The sequence below is a fragment of the Myotis nattereri genome (assembly GCF_964212035.1).
Source record: "Myotis nattereri genome assembly, chromosome: 4".
Lineage (NCBI taxonomy): Eukaryota > Metazoa > Chordata > Mammalia > Chiroptera > Vespertilionidae > Myotis > Myotis nattereri.
In genome coordinates, this window is record NC_138079.1 from 102,155,944 (window position 1) to 102,169,251 (window position 13,308).

The 13,308-nt window shown below is 54.1% G+C and overlaps 1 protein-coding gene across 1 annotated transcript; it reads left to right on the top strand.

The window, feature by feature from the left end:
- The first annotated feature begins 3,094 nt into the window (after nucleotides 1–3,094).
- PTX4 (pentraxin 4) lies at nucleotides 3,095–7,743 on the top strand. Its single transcript, XM_081088846.1, has 3 exons — nucleotides 3,095–3,250; nucleotides 4,013–4,634; nucleotides 6,600–7,743. Exons 1-3 carry the CDS (start codon nucleotides 3,110–3,112, stop codon nucleotides 7,238–7,240), a joined length of 1,404 nt encoding a protein of 467 aa, XP_080944972.1. The 5' UTR covers nucleotides 3,095–3,109; the 3' UTR covers nucleotides 7,241–7,743.
- Nucleotides 7,744–13,308: the final 5,565 nt, after the last annotated feature.

Below are 13,308 nucleotides of genomic sequence, written 5' to 3' on the forward strand. Positions count from 1 at the left end.
TGAGCTGGTGGGTCAGCTGACCGACCGCGACGAATCCGCGAAGCCCGGAAGCCAGAAGGGGCGGAGCGGGCGGCCGCATCTGCGCCTGCGCCGGGCGGGGGGCGGGGTCTGTGCCGCGCGGCGCAGGGGCCGGAGGGGGGGCGGCGTCACCCTGTGGGTGGGGCCGCGCGCCCCGACCTGGCTCGGAGCCGGGTTCCGCAGTGCGCGAGGGGGCGCCCTTCTTCTGCCTCCGTGTGCTCGTTACCCGGAGTCATCTCCAGCCCGCTCTCAGCTCCCGAGGCCAGTTCTCTCCCGGGCGCCACGCGTGCGCGCTCTACACCGGCTCCATGGAGCACCGGCCGTCCCCGAGGCCAGGCCCTGCGCTCCAGGGTGCGACCGTGATAGGAAAACGCCCTGCAGACAGGGAAGCAGTGACTACGGGGCTGGTGTGGGGATGCGTGACTGTAGCGGTGTGAGTCCGGGTCCTGGCATAGGAGCCGCACGTTCAGCATGTGACCACCAGCCACAGGTGGCTATGGACATTAGCTGAAATCAAACCAAAGGAGCAGGCCAGTTCCTTGGTCGCACCAGCCACACCTGTAGGCAGTAGCCGCCGTAATGCACAGCGCAGGCAGGGTACCTTCCGTCCTGGCAGAGCGCGTGGCAGCCTGCGGGAGTGATCCGGGAAGACTTCACAAGAACCTGCCATTTCAGCCCAGACCAGTGATTTTCAACCTCTTTCATCTCGTGGTACACATCACTAATTACTAAAACTCTGCAGCACACCAAAAAATACATTACTTGCCGATCTGACAAAAACAGGTATAATTTTGATTCTTTCACGCCGGATGCTATTGTATTGGCTGTTGCCATTTGTTTTATTTGACAATCTAAGGCAGTGAGTGGTTCTCAACCTTGGCTGCACATGAGAATCACCTGGGAATCTTTTTAAAATCCTGATTTCTGGGCTTCTTTTTAAAATCCTGATTCCAGGATTTTAAAGATTCCCAGGTGATTCTAATGTGCAGCCAAGGTTGAGAACCACTGATCTAAGGGGGAAAAGGTCAGGTATTGCATGTTTTAAAAATTCTTGTGGCACACCGGTTGAAAATCGCTGGCTGTATGTCCTTGTGGAAACATCTGGGAAACAGTTATTCATCCAACATACATTCATTAAATGCGTGCAGCAAGCACTCTTCCAGGGAAGAGAATGAAGCAGATTAAGTTCCTTCTCACATATCAAGTGAGAAAATAAAGGACATGAGCAATACACCAAATGGCAAATAGTGATCCGAAAAAGTAAGCAGGGAAGAAAATGAGTGATTAATGACGGTCTCATTTTAAAACGTGCACTCTGGGTGCAATTGGGAGAATGGACGGCAGGGGATGCAGGGAGCCAGCGGGGTGGCTGGTGGGGGCCAGGTGGTGAAAACTGGCTGACCTAGGATATTTCTGCAGAATACAAATGATGGATTGGATGTGGGGGGGGTGACAGGGAGGGAGGAGTGAGGATGGTGACGTCTTGAGTCGCTCTGGAAATTCCTCCCAGTCCACTTATGGATTAGAGCCCTCGATCTCCACTTCCTACAGTGACTGCAATCATCTATTCCTCTATTTTCCTATGATTCAGTAACTTCTCACAAAACAGTGCACAGAAGATCAATTTCTTAAGCCTTTACATATCTGGGGGAAAAATGCCTTTATTCTTTTCTCAGGGTCAATTTACACTTGAGGTGGGTGCACAACTTTAAAATTTGAAAACCATTTTCACTCGGAAATGTGAAGGTTTGCTCCTCTGTCTTTGGCAGCCAGCCCTGCTGCTGAGATGGCCAGCAGTTCTCTGGGGAAAGTCTCGATCCTTCCCATGTGACCAGGTTTTCTCTCTGGACACTTTTCAGATCTCCTCCTTGTCCTGGGTTTTCTGGCACTTGGTGAGAGGAGCTGTACTTTCTGAGCAATTGCTTTAACTTTGCCTTTCAGCTGTGTGTGTGTGTGGGGGGGGTGGATGGGAGGGGGAGAGGTATCATAGTTTTTACTTTATTTTTTAATATATATTTTTATTGATTTCAGAGAAAGAGATAGAAACATCAATGAGGAGAATCATTGATTGGTTGCCTCCTGCAAGCCCCACACTAGGGATCAAGCCCACAACCCGGGCGTGTGCCCTGACCGGGAATCGAACTGAGACCTCCTGGTTCATAGGTCCACGCTCAACCCCGAGCCACGCTAGCTGGGCATCATAGTTTTTCCTTTCAAGAGCAGCTTCCTTTCTGATTCCATTTTTTGTAGCATCCATTACTTGCCTTGTGGGCACAAAGCCTTTCTTATGTTTCTAAGGGTATTGATTAGAACCTTCTTGAGCTTTTCCTTGGCCCTCTGCATTGTCTCCTGGGCTCCTTTACTGTTTGGGCAGATTTCTGTCACTCTTTTCAGAGGTTTCCAGGTGTCTGGTGATGCTTGGCTGAGCTTTCTCAGTAAGCAGGAGAGAGGAACCAGGGCGACAGATAAGGGGGACTACGTACTTCCGCAAAGATCGTTTTCCAAATAAAGTCCCATGCACAAGTATAGAGGTTAAGACTTGGACCTACATTTTGGGGGTCACCATTCAGCCCACTACACAACCTGTTCCCAAAATAAATTACGGTGGCTCCCACTCCCATGTCCTTTGTCTTACTCGAGGGAGAGATGTCCTCACAGGATGCTCTGTGCACGGTGCGGTGCTGGGCCCCACTACAGACTTGGATCCAAGGATCCCCTGGCCCCAGCCAGGTTCTCTGTCCTGCTTCAACTTCCTCTTGGTGGGAACCTGAGTCCCTGTGCTCCTGCTAAAGCAATCACCCCTGGCCGCCGCTGAGCCAGCCGGACCAGGGCTTTCACCCCATAGAATTATTTTCCAAAGAAACTGCATCTGTTTTAAGCTTGTCTCCTTGGGAACCTCTGAATCTCCCCAGCCCGTGGGCCGGGAGGCAAATGCCTTTCATTTGGTGGCAGGAAGTACCTGACTCCCAGCCAGAGTCAAAAAAGGAAAATTTCTCCACTGAGAGCTGGAGGCAGCATAGGCTGAGGCAGGAGCACAAGGCAGGCAGCAGCATCCTACAGGTTGGTGGCAACTCCCACTGCTTTTCTCAGAATGGGCTGCCCTGGAAGGACGACCCTGTCTTTCCTGCTTATTTTTGTGCCCGTATACCTGCATGGAGCTTTGTTGCAGGAAGCCGGGCCTACGGGGCAAAGAAAACCGTTTTTCGAGAGGCTCCGCAGACTGGAGGAACAGGTAAACACCCACCATGCAGGGCAGGTGGTTTTGTTTTTTGTTTTTTTTAATTGGCAACAGGAAGGACAGACTTTACAGAAATGGAGTAGTGAGCCTTGGCACTCTATGGACACAGGCGTGGAGTTTGTAGTTATTTTTAGCAGCTGATGTTATTTTCACCGATAGCTGGAAACCAGCAGAAAGGTTTCCCAGACAGGTTCTGTGGACAAGTAAGGGTTCTGACACATGAGGGCTGGGTGGGAGTCAGAGGCTGGGAGTGGGTAGGAAGCCCCCAAGGGTGCATCCAGGCCGCTGGATCTGTGCAGGGGGGAGGGAGAAAGACGGGGCAGGGGAGCGGATGAGGTAGCAGCACTGGGCATGCGGGTGAGGTCTTCGGCCCATCAGTCCATCGTGGAGCAGACACTCCCATGCGGTCTGTAGCCAGTTCCCCGCCCTGCATGGACCAGGCCTGCCTCAAGTGCTCCCCACCTTGACCCAAACAAGCAGTTCACTCGGCCCATCCTGGTGTCCGTCCACTCACAGGGAGGACCCCGAGGGTCAGGGGTGAAGAGTGGGGGACCAGGCTGGTGGCCTGAAGCCCTCACCCAACACAGTGCTACCGAGTGACTTGAAGCTGGTCCCCCCTCCTCCCTGAACTCAGCTGGGAGGGGGCTGGTCATGGTGACTGGCCGGCCATTGGTAGGCGCCACAGAAGCGTGGCAGGGAAGGCTTGTTCGGAGCCCTCCCGGGCCCTGCCCCCAAGGCTGCTATGTGCCTCTGCAGTTCCGGAGGTTCCAGGAGGTGACCCTAACACACCTGCAGGCCATCGCCAGCAACTACAACCTGTCCTACAACATCGACGCCCGGTTCCAGAGCTTGGCCCAGGAGAGCCAGGCCTTGGCTCTGGCCGTCAACCAGTCGCAGGCCACGGTGCAGGGCGACCTGGGCCACCTCAAGACCTGGATTCGGAAGACAGAGCGCAGAAGCCGGAAGGTGGACTCCCGGCTGCTGGCCTTGGGTGTCGCCCTGAGGGAGAGGAGCCAGCAGCTCGCCCAGGAGAGGAAGGAGCAGGCGGCGCAGAGGGAGGCACTGTCTAGCCTGGCCCTGGACATGCGAGCCCTGCAGGACACGCTGGCTCGCCTGACGCACGTTGTCCAGAGCCAGGGCGCCAGGCTGGATGCTCTCAAGGAGTGGCTTCCTGTGGCTTGCCCTGGCACCACACCCCCTGCCCGGCCTGCGCTGCCAAGCCAAAGCTCCCCGAAGCTGCAGGAGGGCAGGCAGGTGCTCAGAACTTCGCCTGAGCCCCTGGACCTACCTCGGGATTTTGCTGGCCATCTCCAGGGGACACGGGAGCCGCCAGGCCCAAACAGCCAGTGGGCACGGCGCCCTGAGAGATTGGGAGAAGGTAAGTCTCATGGGCCTGCCTTCCCTTATCCACCTCCACTTTCCCTCTCGCTAACTAAGGAGGTAGGCCGCTGATCCCCTCCAATGAGCCTCTCCCCTGTTCTGTGTGGAGGGAACACTGGCTCTCGCCCCACATACCCCGTCCCAGAAGAAAGGGGCCATCCAGGTGACAGCCAGCCTGTAGGTCCCCTTGGCCTGGGCATGAGGGGTGAATGCACACACGGGGTGCTGCCTGGCGTTAGCATACGCCGCTCCATGGCCGAGGTTGGCCTCATTAGGGCTGGCGGGATCCCACCGATGCTCCCAACTATCGCCGCACGAGCCTCTGCAGGGCCTGGCTCAGCTGGCACCTCGTGGGGCTTGTGCCCGCCCGTGGAGGGCCCGGGCCTTTGAAAAGCCAGTTCTGATTCCCCAGGTGAGGGCTTTTCGACCGAGGCACTATTGACATTTGGGGCGAGGCGGTCCTTCGTTGTGGGGCTGCCCCAGGCATTGCAGGGTGTTCAGCAGCACCCCGGCCTCCACCCACTAGTGCCCTGTATCTTTCACTTGCATTTTTGACCAGGTGGCTCCCGCTGCCTTGGTTAGCAGCCTCTGGGGCCCCTTCCTCGGAATCAGGGTTTCCCTTCATCCGGGCATGCTGGTGGCCTCGCCAGTAGGACAGGATCAGCCCTGACTGGTTTGGCTCAGTGGATAGAGCGTCGGCCTGTGGACTGAAAGGTCCCAGGTTCGATTCCGGTCAAGGGCATGTACCTTGGTTGCGGGCACATCCCCAGTAGGAGGTGTGCAGGAGGCAGCTGATCGATGTTTCTCTCTCATCGATGTTTCTAACTCTCTATCCCTCTCCCTTCCTCTCTGTAAAAAATCAATAAAATATTTTTTTAAAAAATAGGACAGGATCAACCCACTGACCTCTTGGAAATGGAGGCTGTAGATTTGACAACCAAAATGCTGTGCAGACCCTGCTAGATGTACCCTGGGGCGCAGTCACCTCTGGCTGAGGACCACTGCCCTAGATTATGACAGGAGCCCCGAGGTGGAGAGAGGAGCTGGAGGCCAGCCACAGGAGGCCCTCCATCCTCAAACTCAATGGGATGATGGGTCTAGAAAAGCATTTTTCCAGGCTCCGCCCCCAGCCTGCCAATCAGAACCTCAGACCAGGTGCAGCAACTGGAGGCTACCCCTGCTCCTTCCGCCCCGTCCCTCCACCCCTCCCGCACACACAGACAGACAGACAGACCTGGCAGGAATCTGGTGGGCGGGATGGTGGCCCCCAAAGACGTCCATGTCCCGATGCTGGGACCCTGTGGATATGTCACCTCATGTGGCAAAGAGGACTGTGCAGATGTGATTTTGAGATGGGAGCTGATCCTGGCTTATAGCGTGGGCCCAGGGTCATCACAGCGTTCCTTATAGAGGGAGGCGGGAGCATCAGGGTCAGAGGAGGGCCGGGCAACAGAAGCAGAGGACAGAGGGATATGCTTTGAAGATGGAGGAAGGGCCGTGAGCCATGAATGTGGGCATCTCTAGAGGCTGGAAAGGGCAGGAAAGGGCTTGTCCCTGAGTCCTCCCGAAGGAGCCAGCTCTGCCAACACCATGATTCTAGCCCAGTGAGACCTGACCTCCAGGACTATAAGGTACAAAATCTGTGTTGTTTTGAGCCACTGAGTTTATGGAGAATCATTGCAGCAGCCACAGGAAACTCATACAGAGGCTCCCTTATGGTGAGGAGTGTGGGCGCAGGCCTGCTCCCCAGCAAGGCACATGCCTGCCTGGCTCCATTTTCCTGCCTGTCATACAATGAGACGCAGCCCTCACAGTTAGTGCCTGATGACAGCCAGGGTCTTAGGCCCGCCTGCCTGGTGCAAAGGAAGAGCCCGTAGCATGTATGTTTCTGGAAGCTTCTGGGTGTTTCTGGGTGACCTGGTGGTGCAGGACCTGACTCTCTCCACTCCCCCTCTGTTTCCAGTCTGCAACGTGGGCCCCACACTCGTCTTCCCAAACACCTCCACTGAGAACGTGGTCTTCCTCCGCCCCGGCTTCCTCGCCGGCCTGCGGGCCCTGTCTGTCTGCAGCTGGGTCCGGACAGCCTCGGGCCACCTGGGCACCCTCCTCTCCTACGCCACCACCGAGAATGACAACAAGCTGGTGCTGCACGGCCGCGACTCGCTGGTCCCTGGCTCCATCCACTTTGTGATTGGAGACCCGGCCTTCAGGGAGCTCCCTCTGCAGCCGCTGCTGGACGGCCAGTGGCACCACGTGTGCGTCATCTGGACGTCCCTCCTGGGCAGGTACTGGCTCCACGTGGACCGCAGGCTGGTCGCCACCGGCTCCCGCTTCAGGGAGGGCTATGAGATCCCCCCCGGGGGCTCCCTGGTGCTGGGCCAGGAGCAAGACAGCCTAGGGGGTGGGTTTGATGGCTCTGAGGCCTTTGTGGGAAGCATCGCTGGCCTAGCCATTTGGGACCGAGCGCTGGTCCCCGGGGAAGTCTCACACCTTGCCACTGGCAAGGAGCTCCCGCCGGGCGCCATCCTGACACTGGCCAATGCCGCCCTGGTAGGTGGATTTGTGCAGAGGGTGAACTGCACCTGCCTTGAGCTCTGCCCATGAGGTATGACCCCCCCCTCCCCCCCCAGGAGCTGTGGTCATGCTCTGGGCTGGCAAGAGGAGCAAGTCTCCAGCTGTGCTCAGCCATCCCTGACCCCAGCACACTCCACGGAGGGCCCCCACCCAGACTGGGGAGCGAGGGGCAGGATGCTGCCACTGGGCCAGGCACACCTGGCGCCTAACATAGAATGCGGGCATCCCATGGGTGGGGAGACAAAGGAACCGGGATGGGGAGAGAGGGCGGCGGGCAGAGACACGAGTCAGGGTCCCTAAGAATTGCATTCTGCCGAAACCGGTTTGGCTCAGTGGATAGAGCGTCGGCCTGCGGACTGAGGGGTCCCGGGTTCGATTCCGGTCAAGGGCATGTACCTGGGTTGCGGGCATATCCCCAGTGGGAGATGTGCAGGAGGCAGCTGATCGATGTTTCTCTCTCATCGATGTTTCTGACTCTCTATCTCTCTCCCTTCCTCTCTGTAAAAAATCAATAAAAAATATATTAAAAAAAAAAAAAAGAATTGCATTCTTTCCCTTGCGGCAGCATCCTTACAGTTGCCCTCTGTGTGGTGTGCCATGATTTTAACAAGGCCGGACCAGGCCGATGGGAGAGCGGGGCTCCCATGGGTCCTCTCCTCAGGGCGTGGGCTCGCTCCCATTCAGGCTGCTTCTGGGGAGAACTGTTTTCCCCGAAACTGCATGGGCAGCATGTGGACTGTCATCGCCGTCTCTCAAGGTGGCTATGGAAGTTTCCCTTTGCTGGTCCTTGTTCCAAAGCCTCAGGAAGAGGGCCAGAGAATTCATTGCCTGGCCCCCAACACCACAGCCCCCCATTCACGGGGAGTCCTGGGGGTTCCCTCAAGGTCCTGTGATGGCTGTTGAGGTTACCTAAGCCTCCAGGAGAGCGGCCCTGCAAGCAGCACAGTCTATTCAGAAATAAACACTCAGGATGGACGGGAAATGCTTTTATTTTTTTTTTATTTTTTTTTTAATATATTTTATTGATTTTTTACAGAGAGGAAGGGAGAGAGATAGAGAGTTAGAAACATCGATGAGAGAGAAACATCGATCAGCTGCCTCCTGCACATCTCCTACTGGGGATATGCCCGCAACCCAGGTACATGCCCTTGACCGGAATCGAACCCGGGACCTTTCAGTCCGCAGGCCGACGCTCTATCCACTGAGCCAAACCGGTTTCGGCGGGAAATGCTTTTAAACAAAGCAACTGTATTGGGGTAGAATCACATACTATAAAAATCCACTAATTTGAAGCGTACAGCTCAAAGATATTTAGTAAATTTTCCAAATTATGCCATCATCACCACAATCCAGTTTTAGGACATTTCTGTGGCTCCCTCCCCCTGAAAAAATCATGCCAATTAGCAGTCACTCCTGACTCTAGCCAGCCCCTTCCCCCCAGCTCTGGAAACCCCTGATATGCTTCTGCGTCTGTGGACATTTCAAATAAATGGAATCCTGCAGGAGTTGTCCTGGTGAGTCTGGCTTCTTTCACTCAGCAAACGTTCTCCAGGTTCATTCGTCTTGTAGTGCGTGCATCAGTGCTTCGTTCCTTCCTCTGGCTCAATAACATCCTATGGTGTTGGGCCAGTTTTGCTTATCCATTCAGCAATTGATGGCTCTTTGGATTGTTCCCAGTTTGGGGCTATTGTGAATAAAGCTGCTATGCACATTCTCGTATGAGTCCTTGTCTAGATATATATTTTTATGTATCTTGAGTGGATACCTAGGAATAGAATTGCTGGGTTATATGGTCCATTCATGTCTAAACTTTTAAAGAAACTGCCAAACTGGTTTCCAAAGTGGCTGTTATCATTTGACATTCCCACCAGCAATATATGAAGGCTCCCATTTCTCCACACTCTTACCAACACTTGAGGTTATCTGTCTTTTGCGTAACTTTTTTCTTTTGTAGAATCTGGTTGTACATTAAAAAAAAAATGTCTTCACAATTAGAATAGGCATGGCTTACTTTACATTTCAGTGCATTGTAAAGTAACCCTATAATATTGGAAATTCCCCCCAAGAAGATCCAAATGCACCTCCTCTCCCTGGGGAGGTGCCCTAAATTAGTCCCTTGGGTCCCTTAGCAGGGTTCCTATCCCTGCAGAGCTCTTTGTGGTCCCAGCAATTCCAGGCCTTCAGCTGACTTAGCCCAGAGCCTCCAACTCCATGCCCCACCCCCTCCACCCCCCCCCCCCCCCGCAACGCCACCTTTCATGAGTCAAGGTCAGAGAAGGCATCTAGAACTGGAAACCCCCTGGGTGGCCACGTGAAGGCCCCCTGGGTCACTGGCTTCTGCTTCCCTTTGCACTGTCCCAGGACACACCCGTCTCCTCTGGCCTTTTCTGGAGCCCTTACTCCATCCCAGTCTGGTGTTAAGGGAGGTGGGATGACATCTTTCCTTTGGGACGACTGGCAATTTGATTACTATTTCCCGAGGAACAAAAGGTCTGCAGCATTAAAAGATCATACAGGGCATTTTATCCCACCCCTCCCCTGCTTTCGGGTGCTTATAATGCTGCGGGGACTTATAATGTCACCCTTCACAGCAGCATTTTGCTGCATGTCTGAAGACCCTAAAGCCATGGGAATTTGGTGGAGGGGGTATTCACCCTGGGCTGTGCATTTGGGACGTTTAGTGGGGATGGGGCCGTCGAAGAGTGCAAAGTGGCTGTGGCAAGGGCTTGGAGTGGGGGCTGAGACAACTTGGAGGGAGCTCAGGTGGCTGGGAATTTGATACGGATTGGCCTGTCCAGCTGAGGAGTCTGGGCTCTGCCCCACGGGACAAGGAGAGACTGTCCAGGTTTTGGAGCGGAGGAGTCTGATGGTCTCACATGACCCACCATTCCTGTGGGGTCAGCAGCAAAGTCCATGTGCATTTCGAGGCATGAGCCACGTCCACCTCTAATTCCATCATACCTCACCTTTGACCTGAGTTTGTTGGGTTTCTGGGTAAGGAGGACAAGAGGACCCACAGCCCCCTCCTCCTGCGGTGGGAGCTGGGTCCTGACAAGCTGCCTAGGCCGGGCGTTCTCTTCCCCCGCCTTTCCTACCCTGGCCCGTTTGTCCTCTGCAAGGGCCCTTGTCCAGCAGAAGGACAAGTTCAGGCTCCTCACCTGTCTGACAGGGGCGACCTTTGGGACCAGCCCTGCCATGTTGAGCCACAGGGATGGTCCACTCTTCCTGCACAAGCCTGCCATTCCAGGGACTGTTCTCATCTCTCTCTCTCTCTCTCTCTCTCTCTCTCTCTCTCACACACACACACACACACACACCCACACACACACACACACACACCGTGCTCTGCTCAGCTCTTTTGCCTGCCTGGATGCCTTCACACAAACCACACGCAGCCACTCACGTCAGCCAGCCAGCCAGGTCCAACCCTGCCTGCTGCTCAGGGCCTTGTGTGAACCAGCTTCCCTTCCCAGCCTTTGTGCCCTCGTACACTAATGGGGGCCAGCACTCTAGACACCACCACTAGAAGGGGCAAAGGCAGGTCATACTAATGAGGAAACACCTTTTTTGAAAGAATGTTGTTTTGAGTATTTCCTAAAAAGTGTTGCCCAATAGTCACGGGGGAAATTTACAACCCGGTTGGATCTCCTTCCTCTTATTTTGGTTTTAGTTTTGATTTGATTTTAAATTTTGAAATAGTAGGAAGGGCTCCTTTATCTTCTCAGCCTCAGAGACTCTAAAAAACTGTTAGATAGACATGAGCAGAGCAAGGACGATGGGCCAGGCACAGACACTCACCAGGGCAGAAAGCCCCAGACGCCTCGCAAGGGGCAAAACTGGGGAACAAGAACCTCACCCGGGTGACCTATCCTCCCCGAGCACGCCACTGGCCATGCAGTTTGGACCTCTGATGTTTCACATCGCTGATCAGGCGGTTTACACCCCCTGGCCTTTTCCTCCCTAAAGATAACATCTGGGCCTCAGTTGTATTTCAGCTCCAGGCCCAGAAGAGCAGCAAAACCAGATAAGTGACACCTGGCCTGCCTCCGGACCAGTTACATTGACTAATGACCCCCTGTCCTGGCACCGACCCATCAGTGGCGACCACAACCCTGAAGCACACCTGGAAAGCTGATGAATATTCTAGGAAGTCCTCCCCTGAGTCCTCCCCTCAAAGTTCTACCTGCAAGAGAGAGAGAAACGTGCGCAGGACAAAGGACCCAGGGCGTGCTCTCCCTCCAAGGAGCACACCAGTGCCATTCCCTGTCCTCTCTTCTCCCCGCCCCTCCCACCCTCCACAGGCACATACCCCCAACCTCTAAGGGACCCCATGAGACTTGCAACCAGGGGAGCAGTGGGCAGTGGCAGCTCCTCCTGGGCAAACCCTGTGAACCTCTCTCCAAGGTCCCCTTTTCTCTGACTTCCCAGCGAGCCGAGGCAACCCAGCCTGGGCTCTCCTGTTGCTTCTTCTCTGCCCTTCCCTGTGTCACTGTCCTAAGTATGTTTTTGCTGCCACCCTGGACCCAATGCCCTTTGGCTCAGTGCTGTGTAGCCCTTCCCTTTTGGTTCTCCCCATCCCCCAACCCCTTTACCTTAAATAAATTAAATTTTAAAAAATCACCATGTGTGGTGGCTATTTAGCCTGCCCAAGCACCACCGACTTTAACCTTTCAAAAACTCTAAAAATCTTTTTCTTTCTTTTTTTTTTTTGGAAATTTTCAAACCTAAATAAAGTTGTGAGACCAATACATTCCATATCGCATATATTTATCTTAGATTCATCGTGTTAACACTTTATCACATTTTTTCTCTATGTGGGCATCTACATGTTATGATTGATTATCTTGTGAATCTTTTGAGATTAAGTCGCAGATATTGCATCACAACACATCCCCCTACATATTTCAGTATGCATCTCCTGAGACCAAGCTTTTCTGATGTAAGCCCGCATGAGGGATTGAACAACGCTATAATAATCCTACCTAACCCACAGTGCCCAGCCAACCTTTGCCAAAGTCCCAATAATGTCAGAGCCACAGAGCAGCCTTTGGTTGCCCTGTTTCCTCTCCTTTCATCAGGGGAGAACTGTTCCTTGGCCTTTCTCTGTCTTTCATGACACTGACACTACGGAATAGAGCTGCCTAGTCGTTAGCAGCTGTTCCTTCCATTCGGGTTTATTTGATTCCCCTCCGTGCCACGGGAATAGGGAAAGTATTTTCTTTCTTTCTTTTTTAAATATATATATTAATTACTGATTTCAGAGAGGAAGGGAGAGGGAGAGATAGAAACATCAATGGTGAGAAAGAATCATTGATCGCCTGCCTCCTGCACTTCACACCCCTGGCCACTGGGCATCGAGCCTGCAACCCGGGATATACCCTTGACCAGAATCAAACCCGGGACCCTTCAGTCCGCAGGCCGAGGCTCTATCCACTGAGCCAAACCGGCTAGGGCAGAAAAGTATTTTCTACAGGAATGCTACAGGAGCGATGCTGCGCCCTGCCCAGTGCAGCACAGCTGGAGGTTTGTGACGATGCCAGCGTATGATGGTGATGCTAAGCCTGTCCTTGGTTCAGATGAAGTCTGCCAGATTTCTTACAGCAGGTTTCTTTTCCCTTCCTCACTATAAATAATCTGCAGGGAGATACTGTGAGACTGCGTACATATTGTTTCCCAACAAACCTTAACCCAACGGCTTCAGCTTGCACTAATGAGTCTGGCCTAAATCAGTCCTTACTACGGCGGTGGCAAATGGCGAATAATAATTAATAATTAATAATTCCATCCTTTCTTCCACACTTATTATTTGGGAGAGAGAGACCCTTACCTCTCCCCGCCCTCCCTTCCTGTTCCGGGTCCTCTTTCCCTCCGCTAAGTGTTGGTTGGGTCTGACGGACTGGGACTAGGTTGACAGCCTGGAGCTACTCGAGGGGGTTCTGCTCCCACCAGACTCGGGTGGGCCCCCTTCTAGACCTCGAATGCTGCAGAGCCGGGTCCCGCCCGCCACACCGCGCCGGGCGCCTGGACCACAACTCCCAGAAGGCCCAGCGCGGTCGCCCTCTCCCCCGTCCGCGGTCACGTGGACGCCACCAAAGTCC